Genomic DNA, 12419 nt, shown 5'->3' with positions numbered 1-12419 from the left:
CAATTATGAGGGCCAAGCTAGATATTTTGGATAAAGAGGCGGTTAGACACTGACTCAACTCTTTGGCAATAAAGAAATGGGTGGAAAACCTGTGGTGGATTCTGGGTATGGAAATACTCTCCACAACAGCACAAGTTGAAACAAGCATTGGCATAGCCAATAGGTCTCGCCTTTGGGACCTTATAAGTGTTTAGCCATGCAACAGTTGCATAACTAAATACTTATAAGGTCCCAAAAGCGAGACCTATTGGCTATGCAAAGTGGCCGTGGGGCCGCAAAAGTAAAAGTAATCGCGGTAAAGCGCGGCGCGCGCACCCGTGCACATGCACTGTAGCTCTAGGCTGGCCTGGTAGCACTTTTTGGAGCCCTCTCAATAAGTCTCGCCAGACCAGCGCATGCGCTGGGTCAGGCGAGACCTAAAAAGGGACCTAATTTAGCAATGGGGCCATCATCCAGACTTTTCAGCACCGATTACAAGGATCTCTCTTGCCCCAAAAGGTTTGGAGCACTAAAGATTCATGACAAATTCAAGTTAGATGATTACTACTTAACAATCTGCATGCCACTGAATGAGTTATGGAGTCCATAATGAGTGGGTGGTCGGGGGGGGGGGGTGGGGGTGGTTGACATGATTAAGGTCATACTGAGAACTAAGGCGACGGTGGTAGGTTTGGTAGCGGGGAAGGCTCTAAGGGGGAGGAACAAATATGTGAGGGTGGGGGAGGGATAGTCAGTCTTTTCTTTTTTAACTTACCTTATTACAAAACAGTTTGTAATGAATGTGTTGCTGAGTTTAAATGCCAATAAAACTTATTTGAACTTAAAAATTGAAAACCGTTTCTAATACTTAACTGTATCAAGAAAAATGTTTGTTACAGGAGAATGAAAAATATGTGTTTTGGATTGTGCAAACGACTTTTTTTGCGGCAGTTGTCAAAGAGAGGATTGTGGGCCTGAAGATGTGTTTTTATTATTTTCTCAATGATCCCCTCATTGTCTATTTTCCTATCGCTGTTCACTAAAACCACATTCGTAGTTTTACTTTCCTATGTGTAATGAACACTAACCAGGAAAATTGAGATTCTTTCCATATTAGGGGGTTCTTATGCACCAGTCACTTGAGCAAAAAGAGTAAGGGAGAAAAAGCAGCTAAGAGTATTTGATAGGTTCTTAGTACTGTTAAGGAATGCATTTTTCACGTGAGAATGATAAAGAAGTGTTTGGTTCTGTTAAAAGGATTCAGCGTATGCAGCTATTCCATAGAGGATTGTGGCTCTTTTATAGAAAAAAGCAGCTAGGTTAAAAGTGAATGCACTGCCTAGACATGTCACTATACAGTAGTGAGGGTATTGCCCACCTCAGATGGCCAGCTGCCTAAAAGACCATAAATTAAACATATATTCACAAATGTATGAGAGGCAACACAAAGCTGGATTCACTGTGTTAATACAGTTTGAAGCTGATTGTAGAGTCCACACAGAACTTGTAAGATTCAAGTGTTCTTTAATCCACAATTCGGTACAACCACAGTCACAGCCAACGCGTTTTGTGAACAACCGTCTCAACACGATGGATACCACGGCACTACAGGCCCCCCATGGAAAGGAGTTTACACACGAGACCTGAAATCGGAATAACCAGGATTCCTTGAATATTCAGAACTTCACTTATGCCTGCATACGCCTTTCCATTGCTGCAATGCCATTACATGGAAAGGTATACTTTATAAAAAGATACCCTTCTTCCACGACAGCCTCTGTGCGTCATCGTTTTACACCATCTGCCCTGAAGAAGCCCATGCTTGGGCGAAACGCGTTGGCTGTGACTGTGGTTGTACCGAATTGTGGATTAAAGAACACTTGAATCTTACAAGTTCTGTGTGGACTCTACAATCAGCTTCAAACTGTATTAACACAGTGAATCCAGCTTTGTGTTGCCTCTCAAACATTTGTGAATAGAGGATTGTGGCTCTAAAAGTGTTTTGGCAAGGCCTTGCCTGCAGTGTCTCTCTTAAAGGATGGTATTATTTATGTTCCTTGCTTAAAAACGTGTTTCTGTGTTTATTAGATTTATGAACCCCAAATAATATACTTATGATGCTGCGGTTTTTTGCTGTTTCATAAAAAGGAGTCCAGCGAGAGGTGCTTCAATGTCCCACGTAAGTGGCAATACGCGCGAGGTCTAGACTAATCCAGATCCAAGTACTACATAGGGCGTACGCTCTGGGGACGCTCCAGTGCAGACTGGGTAGATGTGATACGGGGTTGTGCGTCAGGGGCTGTGGGCAGGGCCGGAATGGCCATAGCGGGCACCGGGCAATCCCCGGTGCGCCACAAGGGTGGGGGCCAGTTTTGGGCCCCTGGGGGCCGTTTATGTTACAGGGCCGTTTATGCAGCATAGCAAAATCAGCCAAAAACTGGCCATGGCAAAGAGCTCGGCGGTACCCCCAACCCCCCCACCTCCTCCTGCGAGGGGGGGGGCAGGCGAGCACCTTGCCAGGGCCGTTTTTGGTTCCCAGTCCAGCCCTGGCTGTGGGGAGATGAGCATGGTCTTCCACATTATTTGGGCATGTACAAAAATTCAACAATTCCGGGCTGAAATAACGGGAGTGATGTCTGAGGTAGCTGGTCGCAGGTGCAACTCGATGCTAGGTGGCACTTACTGGGGGTCGTGGGGGAGGGCAGATGGCCCACACACACCAGGACTTGGCTTCTACTGGCAGCAGTGATAGCCAAACGAAACATTGCAAGACTATGGGGGGCAACAAATGTGCCGAGGTTGACCGACTGGGAAAAGGACCTGGACTGGTGTTGTCTAGCTGAGAAAAACACGTATACGAAAGCAGGGGTTGTCCCAAGAAATGGGAAAAAATCTGGAGCCCTTGGGAGGCCTATCGGACAGGGAGTGAGGGTGGGTGAGTGGGTGGGTTGAGCTGGGGTGGAGGGACTGTGGGAGGGTCCTGCGTTGTACCCGGGAAGTGAAGCAATGTATTGAAAGAATATATATTCCATTCCTGTAATTGCCCAACATGGGTTTGCTTATTATCTATTGTCTGTACTGATGGACTGCACTGTTCTTTTAATAAAAAGAAGTTTTAATAATAAAAAGGAGTCCAAAGTCAAGAGGACATTTAGTAGAAGCCTGTGTTTTTTTACTGTACCCTTGTTCTGCAGACTCAACTAGGCAGTAATTGCATGTGCTACTGATGAGCACATTAAAGCAAACACTACTGGCTTTGTCAATGCTTCTATTTGTTAATTTGCCAATCAATATACCTCCCAACAATGACCCTTTATTGACTGCGTGAGGCAGTGTTATCAGACAGGCGCGTTTTGCTGCTGAAAGTTTAAAGGGGGATTCCCCCTATATACTTTGGTGCCAGTGACCTACCTCTGGTGATATGGGGCAGACATGCACAAGCCCCCCGGTCGTGGGTCTGTGGTACATTGGGGCGCCAATGAGAACCAGATCTGTGTTGGAGTCCCGGTCAAGGTCCACAGTGCACAGCTCTGCTCCAAAGTATGATCCAATCTGAAACACAGAGGGAGTGAGAGAGTTCAGTGCATGAGGTAATAAAGTGCACCTTGCTTCACAGGAGTCCCAATCCTGTATAACGAACACACACATGACAGTTGGACAGGGACACAAAGGGTACAATGAAGAAAAATAGGTGTGCATACAACAGGTAAAACGATCTTCAGTTTATGTTGGCACATTTGCTGTTAAATTGGGCTATTTACACAATATTGCCTTCCAGAGCTAACACAGTCTGTTTCTGCACCATAACAAAGGCACACATACAATGGTAGCTGGCTAGCTACCAGTAACACGGATCTCTAGGACGTCAACCGAAATGCCATAGTAAAAAACTCCCCCTCCTTGAGAGCTACGCATCTACAATGCATGCTGTTAGTGGACCCCCATAATAAATACCGTGTAGGCAGATTTGACAGATGAGCTTTGCAGGGAGAGAGGAGTCATGACCAGAAAGAACAAGCATCGGCAAAGTCAATAGGTCTCGCCTATGCAACATCTTATTGATGTCATTTTTTTTAATGATGTTGTACCGTATGGTATGTTCAGGGCTGCTGCAATTCTGCGATTGGGTGGCTGTGCTGTTTTTCACATAATTGTGGATTTGTCGCATTTGCCACGTAATCCATTATCTGCGGCGAAATCTGCATATTTTAGAAAAACATGTTGCGGTGTGAAATCCAGCATGTCTTTGAAAGCAGACTTCTGGGCTTTGGACCAGTCGGAAAGTAGGTTGAAACAAAACAATGGGGCATATTATCAAGACAGATGATAAAATTATCGCCGCTTTAGCGGCAGAAAACTGCTGCTAAAACGGCGATAATGGGCTTGATAATATGCTCTATGGAATTCCAATTGAAGCCCATGTTAGACGTCCTTCACATTTAACATGGGCTTCAATTGGAATTCCATAGAGCATATTATCAAGCTCATAATCGCCGTTTTAGCGGTAGTTTTCTGCCGCCAAAGCGGAGATAATTGTATCGCCTGTCTTGATAATATGCCCCAATATGCCTTAAGAAATGACTTCATCGTAGAAGACAAGTAAATCGCCACATCCAGCACTTTTACAAAGTAGACCACTGTACAAGTGAGATGGAGGGAACACAGAGAATGTATAGGGGAGCGAGAGAGATACATAACACTGATGTGCTCCTGACCCCTAGACTTTACAGTCGAATGCAATCTCGATTCCCACCAGTGGGTGGTGGACTAGTGCCAAATGTGTGGATGCATTTCTTATGCACTTTCCCACGTAAGCACTGGCATGTATCTTGAAGATTCAGATTTCCAGAAAAAATGATAGAATTTTGGTGAAAAAACAAAAGTACCAGAACTTAAGGTCCATATTTATGAAGCCTTTGCGTTGTCCTTGCGTTGTCCTTGCGTCACGAAAGATGATGCAAGGACAACACAAGTGCTGCAGTATATTTACAAAGCCACGCAAGACCTGATTTGTTTGGCCTAGCATGACCTTGTAGAGAAAAGTAACGCAAGGCAGCTGCTTGAACTGTACTACGTTACATTTCAACTTTGGAAGAGTTCCATGGATGGAGCATTGTCGTTCCAAAGAATCCACCCTTGAATTTTAGTGCATGTCCAGATTTACAAAGAATTGTAGACCTGGGAATGCGTCAAAATGCTACACCTTCCAAGATGATGTATCTTTATTTCTCCTCGTTATTTCCTCTTTCCACGTGTTCTGCAGCATACATAGAAAGGGGAAAATTCATCCAAGGATTTTTTGGGTGCAGGAAGGTGTCCTTTCCTGCACAAAAACAATCCTGCCCATAATGCAGGCATCATTGCATTCTGATGCAAAAGTGCCTGTGTTGGCGCTAGGATGCACAGAGCGCACCAGCGCAAGGAGAGAGCAGAAATGGTTCATATGTTTGAAAATATGGAGCAATTCTGCTCTCTCCCTTACACGCAATGCAGTGCAGCAACTGTGCTTGCTGTCCTGCGTTGCATGACAGTTAGTACATTTGCCCCGATGAGGGTCGAAATTAAATGTACATTTTAATGGGGGTGAGGACCTGATAGTGGCATCCATTCAGCCAATTTCCCTGCACCAACCTCCACCCTGGTCTCCAGCACTCCCTTGTTTTGCTGCTACTCTTGCTCTGAGTCCATCCAAGATTGTTATTGAAATGACATTCCGAAGCCAGAAGAGCTGCCAGGATCACACATTCCAGTAACTGCAATATTACAGCACAGCTTAGTAGCGTGCATCGCACAAACCATGGCTCACTGAAGCTGACGCTTTGCTGCGTCAGTGATATTTCTCACTTAATTGAACAAGTAAAACCAAAATCCTCCCAAAGCACTCTGAGATGTCTGAAGCAACTGGCAAAATGAAAGTAGCTGCTGTCACTGATAAATGAAAACCAAAGAAATGAAAGGAGGGCAACCAATAGTAAATTATCATTAGGCACAGAGGGGCATATCAACAACAACCGGCGATAATTATCGCTAAGCGCACTTAGCGCTAGGATAATTATCGCCGGCTAGCGTCGATTTTTATCGCTGAGATAGCGTGCTATTAGCAACGCTTATCTCAATAGCGATAAAAATCCTCACGCTCAGTGGCTAACGTGAGATTATCGCTGGAAACCCAGCGATAATCTCATGTTAGCTTGTTGATAGGGACAGACAAACTTAGCCATAATATCCTCCTTCCATAGGATATCATGGCTAAGTCAGAAAAATACCAGACGTAAAAAAGCAGCGTTAACCACGGTTAGCGCTGCTTTTTTTTATCTCTAACAGGGTTAGCGATATTCTTGATAATAGGAGAAATGTGGCTTAGCGACATTTCTCCTATTATTTTACTCTGGAACGCCCCCTTTGCATCTCATTAGAGATGCAAGGGGAAGCGTAGAGTAAAAGCATGCTAACATGTGAATTTGCATGTTAGCACCCTGTTGTTGATAGGGTGCTAGTTTTATCTCTGCTTTTTTGGCTTTTAAAGCCAAAAAAGCAGAGATAAAGCCCTTGTTGATATGCCCCTAAGGGGCATATTAACAAGCCAGGCGATAAAATTATCGCCGCTTTAGCGGCAGAAAACTGCCGCTAAAACGGCGATAATGGGCTTGATAATATGCTCTATGGAATTCCAATTGAAGCCCATGTTAGATGTCCTTCACATTTAACATGGGTTTCAATTGGAATTCCACAGAGCATATTATCAAGCCCATTATCGCCGTTTTAGCGGCAGTTTTCTGCCGCTAAATCGGCGATAATTGTATCGCCTGGCTTGTTAATATGCCCCCTAGTTCTTTATCGATTTTTTTAAGGAACAATAGAGCTCGTAGCAAAAGCATGTGCGCCGTCTAAGGCTAAACCTAAAAATGTTCTTCATCACCACTTCCCACAAGGCCCAGATTCTTTGCCGTCACTAGATTCCTCCTTCCTATCCGGAAATTAAAAAAATATCTGGTGTCTTGCCATCTTCTCCCACCTTTTTCTGGCCATTCCTTTCTCCTTCATATAAAACATTTTTTTTAAAAAGACATACATAGAGTGTCCACGCCTTAGTTTAAAACCAAACACAAACAACAGAACCCTCCAGATTGAAATATGCCTTTCTCAGCTGAAATGTTAAAACACCAATTTACCCTCTAAATGGCAGAATTAGAAAATATCTATTTTCAAAGTGGCCCCCCATTGTAATATTTACAGCAATATAGAGGAACAAGTTGCTTACTTTCAGTATCTCCTTATCTGTAGAGACTCTATCTAGCCGCAGATTCCCCACCTTGGATTTATCACCAGGAGCTGGACTGGATCTGGAAACTCTTCATGAGCAGTACCCCTGCGTGGCAGAAAGTGGCATAGCTTGGCGTGGCATCGTCTGCATCATTTGCACCTAAATGTGACCTGTGTAGTGCATATATAGGTGCCTCCCTAGCATGCTGCTATCAGTTTCTATTCACGACTTTCCATGCCAGGAGTGCAGAGCCAGGAGGAACAATGACCACTGGTGTGGAAAACTAGGGCCCTGAAAGTGGAGCAGCCCTTTCCCTAGAAATCAGTTCACAGAGCAAGACGATGGGTAGGTCGGTAAGGGATCTGCAGCTAGATAGCATCTCTACAAGATAAGACTTTACTGAAGGTAAGCAACGTGCATCTAATAGACTTCTAGCTGCAGATTCCTTACCTTAGATTAGATACCCAAGCAATACCTCCCCGAAGGTGGATATGCACAACAATTTCACACCAAAAAGTCCTGCAGGACCGAATGGACAAAGTATCCGATCCGACAGGCCTGGTCATCCAGGCAGTAGTGTTGTTTGAACATGTGCAGAGAGGCACAGTTGCTGCCTTACAGATGTCAAGGACCAGATATCCACATGTTAATGCAGTGATTAAAGCCTTGGCTCAGGTGGAATCAGAACGCATTACCTCAGGAGGTTGCTTCTCCGCCAGTGCATAGCAGATTTTAATACAGAGCATAATCCATTAGGAGATGGCTCTTTTCTGCATGGCCTTTCCCTTATTCACTCTGGCATACCACATGAAGAGTTGGTCATCCACTTGGAACTCTTTTATTCGGTCAAGGTAGAGCGACAAAGCTCTTTTTGGGTTCAGTCAGTGGAGTTGCTCCTCCTCCTTAGAGGGATGTAGCAGAGTGTAAAAGGTATGCATGATGATGGACTGGCCTACAGGAAAAGGAGTGACAACTTTTGGCAGGAAGAAGGCTCTAGTGCAAAGAACCAGCTTGTCTGTGAAGATGCTCAAGCATGGAGGCTTAGATGACAGATATTACTGCCACTAGGAAACTGTCTTGATGGTACGGAGCCTGAGAGGACAGTTGTGCAGTGGCTCAAAGTGCACATCAAAACGGTTAGTACTAGATTATGGTCCCACTGAGGCATGATGAAGGATGTAGGTGGAAACATGTGTTGCAGACCTTTCAAAAAACTATTCACAACAGGGGATTTGGACAGGGAAGGCTGATCTGACAACCACAGAAAGGCTGAGATGGTAGAAAGATAGTCCTTTAAGGTACCCATAGCAGAGCCTTGCTGGGCAAGAGAAAGGATAAATAAAAGGACCTGAGAGAGGGGAGCAGAATGAGGGTCAGCCTGTCTCTGCACACCATGCCACAAACTTGCACCAATACAGCTGTATAATGTCTTGGTAGAGGGACGCCTGGCTGCCAAGATGACATCGCAGACTTCGGGCAGAAGGTCAAAAGCTGCCAACACTTGCTGCTAAATCTCTACCCAAGAAGGCAGAGCGTTGACAGGTTAGGGTTGAGAATGCTCCCCTGCTGCTGTGACAGAAGATCCTCCTGAAGGGGCAGCCTGATCGGAGGACCAATGGCCATGCTCAACAGTTCGGAATAACAATCTTTCCGGACCCAGCATGGAGCCATAAGGATGATTTGGGCCTGGTCATTCTTGATTTTCTTGCGAATACTACTAGGCAGGAGTGGCATGGGCAGAAAGGCATACAGGAGGCCTGAGTTCCACTCGAGACGAAAAGCATCTTCAAGCGAGAGCTGCCTTCAATAAACTCCAGTGTGCAAAACTGGAGACATTGCACGTCCTCAGCGGTGGTGAACAGATTTTATCAAGCCTCTCCCCGCCCTTGAAAGAGACCTCGCACCACCTCCTGACGGAGACACCATTTGTAGTCCACTAGGCATCTTTGACTGAGTTTGTCCACCCTGGCAATCAGAGAGACTGCCAGCTGTTGAACCAATAGGAATATTCCCTGCTAATTTAGCCATGTCCAGAAGCACAGGGCCTCTTGAGAAAGGACCCACAACCCCAAATGGGCCTGTTTGTTGCAGTACCACATGGAGGTGGTGTTGTCCATGAAGACCTACTTTAGCCTTCCCTGTATGGAGGGTAGAAAGACATTCAATGCCATCTGGATCACCCAGATTTCCAGTAAATTGAGGTGGAATCCGGATTCTGCCGGAAACCAGAAGTCTCTGATCTCCACCTCTCCCAGATGTCCACTCCATCCCAAGAGTGACATGTTGGTCAATGCTGTCATCTTTGGTTGGGGAAAGGGCAAGGGTCCTGTTGCTGACCCAGTCACGGTCCCACAGCCACCACTGCAGATCTTTTGCAGTTCCCTCTGAGATCTGGACCATGTCAGAGAGATTCCCATGAAGCCGCACCCACTGGAACTTCAGATCTAACTGCAGAGCCCGCAAATGCCAACAGGCATGTATCGCGAGCAGGATACAGGAGGCCATGAGGAGCAGCAGCCTCACAAAACACAGGATAGAGTCCGAATCATTGGTATCATAACCTGCATATTCCGAACTCGCCATCTGTGAGGATAAGCCCGAAGCTGCACCATGTTCAGAAAGGCTCAGATGAAAGGCAGCATCTGAGAGAGAGTCAGGTGTGACTTTGGCACGTTGATATTGAACCTCAGTAAGTGCAGGAGGTCCATCACAGTCTGGAGGTGGGAGATGACTGCCTGGGATGGGCCCTCCTTTAGCACCAAGTCGGCAAGATAGGGGAAGACTGGCATCCATGATTCTCAAACCAGTCCATGTTGGGTTCTAAGGCTGGCATACTTCAGGGTCCACTGGTCCCTCCCAATCCTCCCCAAGTCCCAGTCCATAAGAATAGGGTTCAGGCTCCGGCCTGGAAGGCATGGCACCAGTTGACTCTGGAGTCGATGTCTGACGACACCCTTCCATCTCTGTGTCAGAGTCAGAGATGAGAATGGAAACATCGCCGGCATTGGGACCGGCACCTCAGAAGTTCGAGGTGGTATGACCGGCGCTGGCGTGGATCCATCCATGGATCAATGGAGGCAAACTGGAGCAGAGGGTGAACCCATCAAGGGGAAACCTATGGAGGGCTTTCCCTAACCTGTGGAGCCGGAAGGCACAGTGGCGGGAACAGGCTACCCATATATGAATTGCATGGACTCATAGATTTTCACTGAATTTGGCAAGGGTCACTCCGGCTCCTGGAAACTCTGGAAGGAGCAGGACCATCCCAGGCGCAGCTGTACCGCAGAGTCAGGCCTTGAATGATAAAGCTCCCTCGTCTCGTCAGACAGAGAGAAGTATATGACCTCTTCAACTTCTTGTTCTTTTACTTCATGTGGTACTTACCAGAATACTAATTCAAGTGCAACAATCCCAGGACCTTTCTTTTGACTGCGATTGAGACCGTCACGGCGTCGCAAGTCAAACAGCAAGGAGCTTGAGAAGCGCTCCCTCAAGACCTTGGGGTATATGGCATATCATGGTCGCACTCGAGGCACCAGAGGCAAAAAAAATGCGGGTCGGTCACGGATATCTGTCAATGAGAGGTGCCACAGGGCTTGAAGCCAGCCCTCTTAGTAGACATCCTGCCACACCAGGAGAAGAATCTTAAAAAAGTCAAAAGAGGTCAGTGAAAAAATAACTGGGGGCAGCTGTCTCTGGATCGGCGCTCACTGGCACATAAAGAAAATAACTGATGTCAGCGAGCTAGGGTAGCACCTATATAGGCACTGCACAGTCCCTTCCAGTGCTGACAATGACGATGACCCCATGCAGAGTTGAAGGACGACACCTACCGGTACACAAAGGTAATGCTCATGAAAACGTTTTAGATCTAGTCAGAAACCTGAGAATAATTTTAAGGTAAGGAGTCTCCAGCTAGAAGTCCCTATCAGATATGCATTTTATGTGGCTACTGCAAGGTACCCTGCTGGAGTAGGGCCATTGGTTCTGTGGTGTTTTTCTCTTCATTAACGTCACAAAAAGTGTTTCTCACACCCAGCGTCTAGCAGCACATCTTCTCTACTGCGGACCTCCGTCCCCTGAAGAAGGGGGCACCTGCGTCAGTGAGGAGAGAAGTGAGCTGCGAAATGTACAGGGAGGGATCTCTCCAGATGCCTTCTTTTGCAGGCGTGCTTCCTTAATTACAGCAATTCATGGAAGCATAGCACAAAACAAAACTCCCATTGATCTGACGTGTCACTAATGGTTTACTCATTGCATCAGTTCTAGCAGGTTCCCCCAATTTTGTTACACTGTTCAACCTGCCTCTCTCCTTCCCTCTCAAAAACAGAACATGGGACCAATGATATTTTTCCTGATCTCGAAATCCTCATGCCAGTAAAGATGTTTTGCAATTGCCTGCGAGACTCCAAGAAGGTCAACAACAAACAAAGGGAAAATTCCTCCGTACAACACTTCATGTTAGAGATGATCCTGATACAATAAAAATGCTTCTTCTACTTTTATTTTACTTGATTTAATTAATGATATCTCACATAGGGGAAACAAGGACAATGAAGAATTACTTGAATCTTATATCTTGTACAAAAATATTAATGTCAAATCAAATATCCAGTTAATTGTGTTACATCATTGCAAAATATACCAAAGCCACTTCCTGTCCTCCTATTGACTTTGCACGTAAAGCTTTGGCTATTAATTGTATCTCATTTAACATCACTGGTCGGTTCTGAAATTAATACAGATTTCCAGAATTCTGTTATCAAATCTTGGGCAACATCCACAATCAGTTGGATCATTGGGGTTTTCACAATTGCATATATCACCAGGTTATTATTCATATATATGTCTTTATAAATTAGTCAGGGAACGTGGGGCCTCGTGTACAAACAATGTTTGCACTTCAAAAACCTCTGATTCTCTAAATCAAAGGGTTTGCAAATACTAAAATCCTTTGTTGAATTATACTAAGCCCATTTAGAAATCCGGAAGGAAAAGATTTTCTGGATCAATAAATAGGTTTTGGAAACATTAAGAAATTGGCATTTGGAAGAAGTGTTTTAGGTGTGTTCCTTGCTAATAATGATTCCTTAAGGACCGAAATCCAGTCACAAAAAATTTATATTTTACCACCAACTCAAACCCAAAGGACCCCTTTCCCATTGTGAATGATGAA

The 12419-nt window shown here is 45.3% G+C and overlaps 1 protein-coding gene across 2 annotated transcripts in view; it reads right to left on the bottom strand.

Annotated features, from left to right (window-relative positions):
* The window catches only part of LOC146811598 (integrin alpha-M-like), a 500127-nt gene that overhangs the window by 232081 nt on the left and 255627 nt on the right, over positions 1 to 12419 (bottom strand). For both annotated transcript variants that reach the window (XM_085618578.1, XM_085618579.1), the window contains one exon: positions 3391 to 3531. In XM_085618578.1, the coding sequence (XP_085474704.1) occupies positions 3391 to 3531 (141 nt within the window). The remainder of the gene's footprint in view (positions 1 to 3390; positions 3532 to 12419) is intronic.

Source organism: Triturus cristatus, chromosome 7 (genome assembly GCF_964204655.1).
Source record: "Triturus cristatus chromosome 7, aTriCri1.1, whole genome shotgun sequence".
In the NCBI taxonomy this organism is placed as follows: domain Eukaryota; kingdom Metazoa; phylum Chordata; class Amphibia; order Caudata; family Salamandridae; genus Triturus; species Triturus cristatus.
Note: the sequence above shows the minus strand (reverse complement) of the source record. Positions and strands in the feature narration are given on the sequence as shown.